The sequence below is a fragment of the Solanum verrucosum genome, unplaced genomic scaffold (assembly GCF_900185275.1).
Source record: "Solanum verrucosum unplaced genomic scaffold, falcon-dt-bn FXZP01000261.1, whole genome shotgun sequence".
Lineage (NCBI taxonomy): Eukaryota > Viridiplantae > Streptophyta > Magnoliopsida > Solanales > Solanaceae > Solanum > Solanum verrucosum.
The window spans coordinates 5,985,379-5,998,924 of record NW_026019969.1 but is presented as its reverse complement, the minus strand read 5'-3'; the positions used below and the strand labels follow the sequence as shown (position 1 = coordinate 5,998,924).

General features: G+C 36.4%; 1 protein-coding gene across 1 annotated transcript; it reads right to left on the bottom strand.

Annotated features, from left to right (window-relative positions):
- Positions 1-352: 352 nt before the first annotated feature.
- Positions 353-13,446, bottom strand: LOC125815608 (PWWP domain-containing protein 1-like). The gene is made up of 2 exons (XM_049495121.1): positions 12,237-13,446; positions 353-2,421 (listed from the first exon to the last, which is right to left on the bottom strand). The coding sequence occupies exons 1-2, from the start codon at positions 13,288-13,290 to the stop codon at positions 431-433; spliced, it is 3,045 nt and encodes a 1,014-aa protein (XP_049351078.1). The 5' UTR covers positions 13,291-13,446; the 3' UTR covers positions 353-430.
- Between the last annotated feature and the right edge of the window lie 100 nt (positions 13,447-13,546).

Below are 13,546 nucleotides of genomic sequence, written 5' to 3'. Positions count from 1 at the left end.
ATTCTTTTTTTTTTGTACCGTTAATGTGTATTCTAACTTGGTTCTTAAGATTACGTTTAGATTCCGAACCTGCATGCCAACAACTTCTAAGCAGTTTTACATAATTCCAGTTCTTAAAATTATAACATGTCAATACAGAGAATCTCAAGCGGCGAGATTTTCTTTGATTGGGGAGGGGGGGACGGTAGAAGAGCAAAAAGAAAAAAATCAAGATGGCACAATCACTATCATTCTTCTTCTGATACAGGTCATCTGAAAGTATACAATAAGAGAGATTTTTAAGCAATTCCAGTTTCCAGCAGGTTACAGCTCCTTTAGCATATGCAGATTTTGATCTGCATCCTTTTGCTCTTCAGACACTAAATGCTATGCATTGTATCGATGAGTTGGTGGCTAAGCCCAAAAGCCTTCCAAAAATGAAGAACCAATTTTATTGAAGGCCATTATAAGGGAAATAGCCCAATAAATTCGTCAGATCAGTCACAATGTCACTGCACTTGCTGAGAAGGGATAGCATTTGTTGTGAAAAGTTGGCTTCAGGAGCAGACACTTGATTGTTATAATTTCTATGGGGAGCTTGAAGAGCAAAGTGAATATCATTTGGTGCATTGGCATAATGAGCAGTAGTAGGAAGAGGGAGCATGGACGACTGACTTGTATAATTGTTGATATTAGAACTAGAAGATGCACTTCCATCAGCAATACTACTAGTGTTGTTGACGTTCTTAATATCATTCATCTGCTCACCTCTATCCCTATTAATATTATCTTCTGCACCCAACATAAATTTTACACGTGGGGTTCCCCTATTACTACCATTACCACCATCTGTCGTCGGCCCTTCCTCACCTGGGGGTTTCTTTAGACATGATTTCAGCTGCCCAGGCTTTCCCGAGGACCTCGAATCAGCTGCCCTATCTTTTGGTGCAGAAGTCCCGCCACTATCATTCTTCATACTTTCGGTGTCTTGTGCTTCAGCCGCCACTTCTCGAATAGAGCATCTCACATTGGTGTTCCCAAACAAATTCGTGCTAGCACTTGCAAATCTAAAGGCCTGCACTGCATGATCCCTGTATTGGTAGACCAAACGGCAGGTGGATGACTTCCAGAAGACCCGAGTAGCTGAATGATCCAGAGCCCCAAAACGGGCAAACCTCGCCTTCAGCTCAGAAATGGAGGGAAGAGCTCCATTAGATGGAAACTTCATAATAAGCATGGTAGGATCAGGTACCTTTTCTGCCGGGTCATTCTTCTTGACACTATCTGGCTTAGATGATTTCACAGGTGTTGATACCAGCTTCTTTGCAGGTATTTCCTTGCTTTCACCTGGTTTAACTTCTGAAGTCTTACCGGAGCCCTTCTTCTGTGCTGCCAATGTTCTCAAATCATTGATCTTCTTCTTTTTCTTGGCGGCCAGTTCCTCTTGCCTATCTGAAGTACCCCGCTTTCGCCCTCCTTTGATAGAAGGATCATCAGGCCTGGCAGGATTCTTCTGTGGCTTCAGATTTGATGTTTGTTTCACATTATTGCTGGGGCCAGTGTCTGACATAGGGGCTGCAACAGGTAACTTGCTGATGGGGGTACTTGACTCACTCTCAATGGTGGCAGACAAAGCCAAGCTTTTTTGATACACAAGGGAACGGAATTTCAGAAACACTTCTCGTATAGTATTTATATTTCTGCTCTGGGCACCATAGAAGGGATCAAGAGCAATCGCATGGAGATCACTTAGTAATTGACGAAGATCAATATTGTCGCTTCTAATCCCAACTTTATCTTCTGTTACCACACGGTCAGGCACAGAGCAGTCTGCAGGATCATCCTTTTGTTGAATATCCATTTGAAGTTCTTCCGTGGAAACTGGAGGAACTTGGACAGACTCTCTTGCAACTTTTTCCATTACCGGATTATCTGACGAAACAGCTGCTGCTGGTGCATCAACATGATTAGAGTCAGTTTTCAAGCCCAACAGCACCTTCTTCTTCTTTTTCTTCCTCTCAGTTGACAGACTACTTCCACCACTCACTTCTCCACCAGAACGTTTACGAACCTTGACCTTATCTGAAGGCCGCACAACATCAGTACCACCATCTTCAGCTTGTCTCTCTCCATGAAGTTCTTCCACATTAGCTACCTGACTTGACGGCTGCTTAAAGCTCTCAATCAAGGTGGAGCCAGATGCATCAGCAGCACTAGGAGATACATCTTTTCCTTCTAAGGAGGAGCCGTCTAGATGAGCAGACTGGTCAGAAGAACCTGCTTGTGCTGGACCAACTTGGTGGACTTTCAGGTTAACAGGCTCATCTCTGCGTTTAAACAGATATCTGTCTTTCTCAACTTGGTCCTTCATTTTATTAGATTTTGCAGAACCCTTTCCCTTACCCAGAGTTTCTGCATGCACCAATCTGCCACTCAAAGGAGCTGTAAAATTGCAAAAGCACAGAAGACACATGTCAGCAAATCAGATCACTAGTTGAGGACTTTGTTTCTACTAAAAATGTTTACACACTTATTTTCCAAAAGATAATGATACAAAACGTTTCAAGAGAGAATTAGAAGGAAAAGAAAAACAAGACTTCAAACTAATATTAGAAAAATAAAATTTCAGACACGTTAAAGACTTGAGACTCAAATAACATGACCAACAGAAGATGGAAGCCAGCAAATAAAAAAACACTTTTGTCCAAATGTGCAAAGAAGAGTAAAGGCGATGTGGATAACTTACACAGCCAAAAAAGACAAAAATCTACTTTTATCATCTCGGATTTCACCACATAAAAAGAAGGTTGAAAACTCAAGTAAGCGGGGTTTGCACATAAACCATCATATTTTATATGGCCAACTCAACACAGGTAAGGCAGGAGTAACAATTTTTATTTGGCCACTTGTTAATTACATTCATCCCAAAACGCTATGTTCTCACTCTTATGCCACATTTCTTTACTGCTTTTTTTAATGAGAACATTTTTTGTGCGTATAATAATACAACTAAAAAGCTCCTAACCAAATTCAATTATTCATCAGCAAATACAATATTTACAACTTGACACCCTTCTTCTATTTTTAAAATGGTAATTGGTAAAGTTTTTATTCATAAACAACACAACAAATATGCTGGAATTATGGGCATTGCGCCGAAAGTGTGGAAGGCAAAACAGCCCTAGCTAAATCTATAGCGAATCTAGGAGCTTTAAGATAGATTCAGCTTTACTTGCCAGTTCCAACAAACGAAGATAGCAACCCCTTCACAACCATATGCAGATAGTGAACCCTTTATACGATGTACACACAATACTACCATCGTCAAATAATCTCATCCCATATTACTACTTCGCAATTTATTTCAACACTTTAGTACCACAATTGTTTCCTAAGAATGGGAGACTCCTATTGGGGATACGACTTCATATCGTCGGTTTGGTTTTAGTTGCTTTCTACTTGTTTTTTCCATCACTACTTTACACATAAAAATATAGTATTATCTATTTATGAGTCATAATACCAGATCAAAGAGGATTTTTTTTTCTTTCTTTGTGTGTGTGTGTGGGAGGGTGGGTGGGTGGGTGGGGGGGGGGGTAATAAAGATGGACAAGCGGAAAGAAACAAGTGCATACTAAAATAAAACAAATAAACCTTCATAACTATAAACTATCTAGACGTGACACCAAAACTTCTTGTAGATTCATATCAGCAAACTACTGCTACTACACCTCAATCCCAAAAGGTTGGGGATCGACTATATCAATTCTCACTTATTCATTTCAACATCATACATAATAAAATAAAGTAAAAAATAAGTGATCTCTAATGGTGAATGGGTAATTGGATTTACTAAAGGAACCCTTGATACAACTAACACAGTATATGAGCAACTTTATTCAAGGGACTTCAAATTGTTGTTAACAAAGGTCAACTCCTATGGAAATTTGAATGTAATTCAATAGAAGTACTCCATATGCTTCAACATGGCCATGAAATTCAGAATGCCCTGCCCTGATATATGAATGTGGGTCCTTGATGATAAGCCTAGGGGATCCTCAAGTAAAACATGTTTACAAGAGCATAACCTATCATCAACTCATGCCTTGGCCAAGGAAGAAATTTTTTGATGGACCACCTACTCTATACACCTAACCCCTGAAGAAATAAAAGAAGAAGCTTGGCTAGTGCTTTAGGGCAATGATTTTCCCCAACTGGATTTAGGTTGTGCTATAGTTTGTTCGTGATACTCCCTCCAACCCTTCAAGCTTGTAGCTCGGGACCTCCAAGCCCGAAGTTTTGCCAGTTCCTCCCGTGTATGTTAACTCTATTTTTTGGACAAGCATCTTAAGATAGAACAATTCTGGCCTGTAATATTAACACGACCGTTGAGAACCATGAACTAATTTGGAGCCAAACTCCAAATGTTTTGTAAATTGATTTAGTTTAATGCATATTTCCTAACTACCCATAATAATAATAATAATAATAAGGAAAAAGGTTCAAAAATGCCCTTAACGTATCATAATCATAAATGGTTTTAAAATGCCCTCCTTTCATCGATTAGATAAAAAATGTCTTCAACGTTTTCTTTCAGTCTAAAACTGCCCTTTTCTAATAGCACAATGACACGAGAATGATGAGTCACTTAATGAAACTTCATCTTATTGGTCCACATAAATTTTTAAACCCAATCTAACTATCCAAGGTAAAAACCCTAAACCCGCCAAGTAACCCGTTTTAAAAATTAACCTAACCTATCTAGAGTGAAAATAAATTGATCTTTAGTTGAAAGTAAATCATTTTTACCATTTAGAATATTCTCATAAATTTTTGAAGTTTAAAACTGCAAATTTTAATTATTTTTTGGCAAGAATTGCATCAAAGGGGGATGCCATGAGTTCAATGGTGTATGAGGCTATATTAGAGTGAGGAATCCCGTGCTTTGGAGAATCATTGTTCCCGTAGCATAAGTTGTCGGGAGAGTGGTTTAGGATCCTGCCAAGTGTGAGAAGATTCTGACAAACAATACAAACTCACCATTGAATTTCCTTATGATTTAGTGAATCAATTAAGGGAACTTGGGGTGAAATAGAATAGGTTTATTTTTAAAATGGGTGACTGGGTGAATGGGTGGATTTGGGTCTTTTATTTCGGATAATTAGATTGAATTTCAAATTTTATGTGGACCAATAAGATGAAGCCATTTGTTTCATTAAATGACTCATCATTGTCATGCCATTGTACAGTTAGAAAAGGCATTTTTATACCTAAAGAAAATGTTGAGGACATATTTTATCTAATAGATGGAAGGAGGATATTATTAAATCATTTATGATATGTTAAGGGCATTTCGAACCTTTCCCTAATAATAAAATAAAAATACTAGATTCATGTCAAAAAAATCACTTCAAAATTATGGGTTGCATATGCATATTTTCAGTTTTACTTGAACAACAATTAGAGAAAAGTTAAAACAAAATTCAAAATCAGTTTTGATTACAAGAATAAAAAAGATCAATGCATCCACCCAACCAAGTTGGGATCTACTATATGAATCTCCATAGTCCATGTCGCTCCATTTAAGTCCCCCTCTAACTGCAGTATTAAGAAAATAATAATTGATTTCATCCAACAACATATCTAGTGAATCCAATAAGTTGAGTATGGGGTGAACAAAGTATATACAAGTCTTACCACTACCTCGCAGAGGTAGAGAGACTGTTTTCGAGAGACTATCGACTCAATGCAACAAATTCAAGTATAAAAAAAAAGAGAACAATAAAGAAAACATAACACTAATAAGAGAACCAATTCAAAGCCTACATGAAAAGAATAAGAACAACAAAATGGCGCAATGACTGAAACCCAATAAACAAATGATGATATATATCAATAGCAAGAAGTACAATAATACAACTAGTAGAACGACAAACAACATGCCTGGACACTCGAAAAACAAACCCTCCTATCTAAGGTCATGTCTTCAATAATCTAAATTTATGCCATGTCCTATCTAATCACCTCTCCCTAATGCCTTTTCAACTCGTCTCAACCTCTCATCATGCCTACTATATCCAACCTTAAACACCTCCCCTAGCATGCGACATAAACCTAATATTGTATTATTATAATAAAAGGTACCACCAAAACTTAAAGGTAAGTATAGTATTTTTATAAAAATATATCACACACCATATTTTATCAACATGAATCTATTATTTTATTATTATTATTATCATTATTATTATGGCTAGCTAAGAAATATGGATTAACTAAATGGATTTACAGAATATTTGTAGTAGTGTTCCAAATTAATTCATGGTTGTCAACCTTCCAGTTAATATTACAGATTGAAATTGTTGAACTGTAACTAGTTTTTCCAATTTTGGTCCAAAAAATAGAGTTGGCATAGATGGGAGGAACTAGCAAAACAGGTCCAACAAAAAACTTCTTCTTTTTTCCATCCTTGGCCAATGCATCAATTGCTTGGTTATGATCCTAATACATATGTTTTGCTTGAGGATCCCTTGGCTTGTCATCAGGTACCCACATTCATATATCAGGGCATTATAAATTTCATAGGCTTATTGAACCATATGGAGTACCTCTGTTGAATCACAATCAACTTCCAAAAGAGTTAACCCATGTGGACAACAATTTGAAGTCCCTGCAATAAAAGTTGCGCATATATTGTGATAGTCATATTAGGGATCCCTTCGGTAAATCCAGTTCCATATTAGAGATGACTTAGTTTCCACTTTATTTTATTATGTATGATGATGAAATAAATAAGGGGCAATTGATATAACCAATCCCTACCTTTTGGGGTTGAAGCGTAGCAAAAGTTGCTTGCTGATATGAATCCACAAGAAGTTTTGGTGTCATTTCTAAACATTTATAGTTGCGAAGGTTTATCTACTAGTATTTTGTATTTTAGTACGCATTTGTTTTTTCCTCCTTCCGCTTGCACATCTCTATTCATCCCCTCCCAGCAAAACCCAAAAATAATTTCCTTCTTTGATAATCTAGTATAATGATTGTTATGACTCATAAAATGATAATGCTACATTTTTATGTGCAGCGAGAGAAATGAGTGTTTACGTCCTATTTGAAGTTCTCATTAGCCTACATCCTCCCCTTCTTTTTATTTTGACTTCCCTATATTCTTGAAAGAATTTCTAGACTAGTAGCTTATGATACAAAGAATGAAAATTCTACCAAAACTACTAACAATGATGTTCAATTAATTGAATCACTAAGTCCAGTCCTGAATATAGTTCATCAAGGTTGTGATATTCAAATAACAAGGGTAAACTTTCGATGAGACCATACAGTTAGATTATTGAATTGCTAAATAAGAAACAATAAAAAAAGGAACAAAATAAAGGAAGATGACAAAAGCCAACTGAAATTACAAGTTTTCTAATTGGATATATGAAAAAGGATTTAATGATTAAATAGGTATATTTTCTGGTTATTGTATCTAATTGCACTTGTTGCAGATACGAGATTGTTTTTGTATTTCAGTTTTATCCCTGCAAACACATGTCCAAATTTAAAAATAGACCTTACCCCTACCTTATGGAGTTAGAGAGAGATTGTTTCCAAAGGACCCTTGACTAATATATAGCAAATCCAAATAGTAATGAAAACAAACAAACTACAATGAAGGGAAGTGCAGAACATTAAGGGAAGGAACAATAACATCATCAGAATAGTGAAACTGCACCCATGGGTGTGGCCTAACAGTCAATGAAACGGTTGAGAACCATGAGGTATCAATTCAATTTCCAACGGAGACAAGAAATACTAGGTGATTCTTCCCATTCGTTCTAGCCTTGGTAGAAATAATTACCTAGTACCTATTATCGGTGGGAGGTAACAATTATACCGTGGAATAAATCGAGGTGCATGAAAATTGGTCCGAATATCACAATCATCAAAATAAAAAATAGTGCAGCCACCTCATTCTTTTCCATCACACTTTTTTGACTTAATCTCATTTATACATATTATTTACCATTGTAGCCTTTTTTGGGCTCAATTTGCAAAGATATAGCCTAACTCATCCATTATTAACACTTCACTTGACATAATTTTTATACATACATGACAAAACCATCTCAAAAGACATCTCTTTTAATGCTCTGTGTGGGTTGCATGTGCATGTACCGAATGTTAATTAAAGTTAGTTTGATTTGAGCACTCCAAGGCGATAAACTAAGTTGCTTGAACTCGAGTGTGTATGTCTAATACATATGTGGATCTAGAAATATGATCCTTCGTAATCTATATTTTAGATTCAAGGTTAGAGATCGAGGTACGAATGCGAGTGTGGGAATACATCTAAAAATAAATCAAATATCTAAATTATAGAGTTACAAAAATATGCCTAAATTATGATGGATTATTTGGAAGAAAATAAATGTATGAATTTTTATTAATGAGCTTGATCTATTTAGTTATAATCTACAAATGCATCTCTTTATTGTATTTTTTTGGTTTGTACGAGTAACATGGCTATTGCATATGATATAAGAGGACATGATAGACTTATTTAGTTCACCACACATTCAATAGCAGTGTTTTGGGAAGCAAGAAGCGGAAAAAAGCGACAAGGGCTCGCTTCACAAAAGCAAGAAGCGAAGCGCGCGCTTTTTTTGAATAAAGCGATATTTAGTATAAAAATAAAAAATATTAAATATATTCTTAGATTAAAAGTAAATAGATAGTCAATAATACTCACAAGTCATAACATATAAAGCAAAAAATCAAAAACATAATTAAATCACAAAGAATCAAACTCCTATTCTTCAACAAGAGCAGCAAAAGAATTGAAAAAAACAGAGCAGTAATATTATTGAAAAAAAAAAACAGGTCAGTAATAGAGATTGAAAACAGAGCAGCAAACAGAATTGGAAAAAAAAAATCCAGCAATAAAAATATAGAAAAACACCCAGCAGCAACCAAAAAAAAAAAAAAAAACAGTAGCAGATCGCAGCAGCTTCGCAGAGAAGAAGAGAACTTACAGGCTACAGCAGTCGCAAAGAAGAAGAGAAAAAGTCGCAGCTTCTTAGTCGCGTAAGTATCTTTTAGAAATTAAAAAAAAAAAAAACCTTACATTTTAAAAGAAAAAGCCCTAATTGACGCTTTTTCATAAAAAGTGCGCTTTCGCTTTTCTTGCGCTTCTCGCTTCCACAGTAGAAGCGAGCGCCTTTTCAATGTCGCCTCGCTTCAGAAACTAAAAGCGCAGGAGCCTCGCCTCGCCTTGCGCTTTAAGCGCGCTTTTCTGCGCTTTTTACAACACTGTTCAATAGTGATGTTAAGTTTTAGCTCGTAAATATCCTTAAAGCACCTTTTGACGGCTAACTTTTTGTTACAATATCTTTTAATGATAAAAAGCATATGCCTAAATCACCCTAGCTTTAGATTTGATTTAAAAAATCACTATTTTTGTCCTGATTTCTCTATCGAGTTTGGTCAAAGTATGCAAAACGGGTTGACCATATTCGATACAGATTTTGACAGAGGTGCGACATCAAAAGTGAAGAGTTAGCGCAACTTAGACTAGCATTATCAAAGGCGCTCACCTTAGCATCTTAAGCGAGAGACGAGGCATCACTAGGTCATCATTCTACAAGGCAAGAGTTGTGAAAAAGACTAGCAAAAAGGCATTGTCCTTTTTTCAAAAAAAATCACAACTTCTTTAAAAAGAAAGAAAGAAAAAGACGATGCGTGTGATTTTAGAGTTTTATTCACTTACCTTTTTTCAATCGACTATGCGATTGGGTTCTCCATCTGTCACTTCAGTTGCAAGAAGTAAGTTTGTTTTTGGTAATTGGGCACAGGTAAATTCTTTTTCTAGCTTCTTTTTTCTTTCTTTTTACTTTTTAAGTCATTTAGTATAGCTTGTTAATGAATTTTGAGTCCTTCAAGTTCTTTGAATTAAAATATTTGCTAATATATTATTGTTATTGAGATTTCGATTATTTATATAGTCAATTAGATATTTCATTTTTTGGATTTATTGGCGCATCAATTCAAAAAAGGCAAGCGCTTCACCTCAACGAGGCAGGTCCTCGTCACCTTACCTTCCAAAACACTAACTTAGACAATAAAGATGACCCAACACATTCCTTCTAATAGCTTATAATTTGTGTAAGATAACAAAAAGATTTGTGTAGTACTAGTTAAGAGATTGGCTGAATTTTATGGAACACTTGATCCATCTTAGGATTCAAGGAAGAAGAAGACACTCTTAAATGGAAATGTCATAACAAAGGATTATTCACGGTTAGTTCTGCATATAGAAATATGAATCAGATGGGATCCAAGTTAACTTTATGCCTTGGAAACTTATATGGAAGTTAGTTTTTACTTGGTTGGTGGTGAAAGAGGATATACTTACACAAGAGAATCTTATGAGTAGGGGCTGTCGTTTTTGTGAGTAGGTTGCAGAGACAATTAACCATTTGTTCTTACATTGGAAAGTGGTTGGCAAGCTGTGGAATTTGTTTACTAGCTTCAAAGGTATAAGTTGGACTGTTCCAGAGAGAACATGACAGGCTCTAGAAAGCTGGAATATGGAGGGCAGTGGTAGTACAGACAAAAGTAGATGGAAAATTGTCCCAACAGTTATTTGGTGGACCATATGGAAAGAAAGGAATTCTAGGAGTTTTGATAACAAGAGCAGCCCTCTACACAAGATTAAAATGAACTGCATCATCACTTTTTGCTATTAGTGTAGTTCAGAGTATATAGATGATCTTGTGGCTATTGTAGACATTCTAGGGTCCTTATAAAGATGAAGGAGGATCTAGGGATAGTTTTCTTTTTTTTCTTCTTTTCTTTTCTTTATCTTTTGTTTATGCCAGACACACAAGGGTGTAGAGAGGATATGATGTAAATTTTGGATACCAGCTTTGAGCAGATGATTGATATGCAAATGTTACCTTTATAAAAAAGATTCAATTACCATCCACTTATTGATTAATGCTAAAACAAAATTATTATTATTATTTTTATTGGTTGGGGGATAGAGTTATACATTTAGGATCGTTTGGCAGGGTGTATAAAAATAATACTAAAAATAAGGTGTATTAGTAATACTAATGCAGGGATTATTTCTTATGCAATTATAAGTTTGGTGTATTAAGAATAACAAGCATTGCATAATTTCTAAAAAATTATGTTTACAGAAACACCCATCACTGTATAATACAGTGGTAAGGATGTGGAAAATTCTTTGAGGGACAATGTTGTCTTTAACCATGCTAATGCATGCATCAAAAATCCCTACATTGCTATTACCATGTTTTGTCATGTATTAATTATACATAGCCTAATACCAAATATAGAGTGTTTAACTAATGCTTACATTAGTTATACATAGGTTGGAAAAATGTACCAAATAAGGTATTAATAATACACAAAGTTAATGATCTACTATTTTTCTAACACATCCTACCAAACAACCCCCCAACACATATAGTAAAAACACGTACTACAACCATTAGTTGTTTATATGGTTGAAGATATCCAAACAGTTGAATTCACATTTAGGCTCTAGTTCACTTGTCCCACTATAACAATAGCGGAGCTAACAACATTGACGATGAACCCTTCATTCCCCACTTAATAGTGGGGACAAAGAGTCCCAAGGCAGTTATGTCTTTAATCGCATAAACTTCTATTAGACAAACTAGTATGCACTAATGTGCAATTTATCTCGTGTTTTCTTCCCTTTCTTCCAATTCCTTTAGATTAAGGCTAGTTCACCCTCATTGAGCATAACCAATAGTGAAATTTCATGCTTGGGGGAGACATTGGTACTTTGGCCAACTTATTTAAACATTCCACAATATTTTGGGGTGGCTAGAAGAGTAGATTGGATATATAAGAGGGGAAAGATCTTTACACTTCCCCTCGTCTAATTTCCTATGTACACTCAATCTTCACCAAAACTGTAATGCACCAATATTGATGGCCTTAAGCGGCACTGCAACATGACATCAATACCAATACCTAGTTACACAATCCAACAAAGTAGTTTCTATCCAAATAACTTGAAACAAACAAGTTAAAACATTGCAATCCCTTCCGCTTTAGTGTTCTAGGTGTATCATCCCAAATAATAAACTACATAATACTCCAAAATAAAGTACACACTAACAAGGCAAAAGATTTGCAAGGTTATTTTTCGGGGTTTTTGATAGGAGAGCATTGAATAAAACAAAGGAAGGGAAACATAGTACCTCTTGAAGAGGGTTGTCTAAATGGCTGAGCCACTTCTTGTGCTTGTTTAGAAGGAACAACACCAAAAGCTTCTGCATAGGTAGGATCATCTTCCTCAAAAACAGCCTTCCTATAAGCCAACGCGGTTGCCTTCTTCTTAACAAGGTTAAGATCCTCATGCACTTTTCTCCTAGGCTTCAATGCCAACTTACTCACATAACCCCTAGTCTCTTTGGGTTTAAAGCTTTCCCTAGCCTTCTTAATCTGACTAGCAGAATAAGTACAATTCCTCTCAAGATCACTAAAATCTACAGCAAAGAACCCATTAATTGACACAGCACGCAGTCTGTATGTCTTCCTACAATAACAAACCAAACCTAAAGCACTCCTCCGGCTCACTTCATCGACCCCTTCCTCCACTGCTTTTATAAAGTTCTTCACATTAGTTTGCATAGACTTTTCCGCATAAGTTGGTTCGAAATGTACAAGCTCATCTGGATCAAACCAGCCATAGCTACTATCACCATAAAAAGCAACCAAAATGTGACCCTCCCTTTTACTCCTTCGCACAGACGGAGTAGCAAATGCTTCACTGAAAATGTGACCTGGCCACCAAGGGTGTGATTTCACCTTTCCCCACACCATATCACCCATTTCAAACCCATAACCAACTGACCAACATTTCACATTTCCAGCAAACTCATCAAACTTAGAGAGCATTAAATCGTACTCAGAAACATAAGGCTCCATTTTTTCCTTCCTCGCATCAGTTTTACTAGAAACCAATGCTGTCTTTCCTTTCTGGTCCAACTTCACACGACCCGACTTCCCCGAACTACCACCTTCTTGGTCTTTTCTTTCCTTAACCCTAATTTGGTTTCCTTCACTTTCCAATTCCAAAACCCTAGAATCCTCTGTTTGGGAATTGGAAGCCCTAGAATTCGTTACGTCCATAGAAACCCTCGCTTGTTCAGAATCATCTGCGGGGGTCCTACTGGAAACCCTAACTTGCGTCTCTTCTACTGAATCGTTATTTCGATTTGCTTCGAATCTGTTGCTCATCACAGAAATCATCTCTTGGAGCTAAAACTCCGTTTCCATACGACTTCAAAACGGACCTTCAGGAGGAAGAACACCGATGAATTCTCCAGGAAAATGCAGCAAATTCACGGATACAGTGAGAATTCTGGATATTACGGTACAAACCCTGTGAGAAAACGAAAGACAAATGTAGAAATTGTAGGTGCGTGAGAGAGAATGGAGCTTATTAGTTTCTGGCCCATGGGCTTTAACCTGTTTAAGGCCCAATTTTGCAGTAGTAAATGGAAGA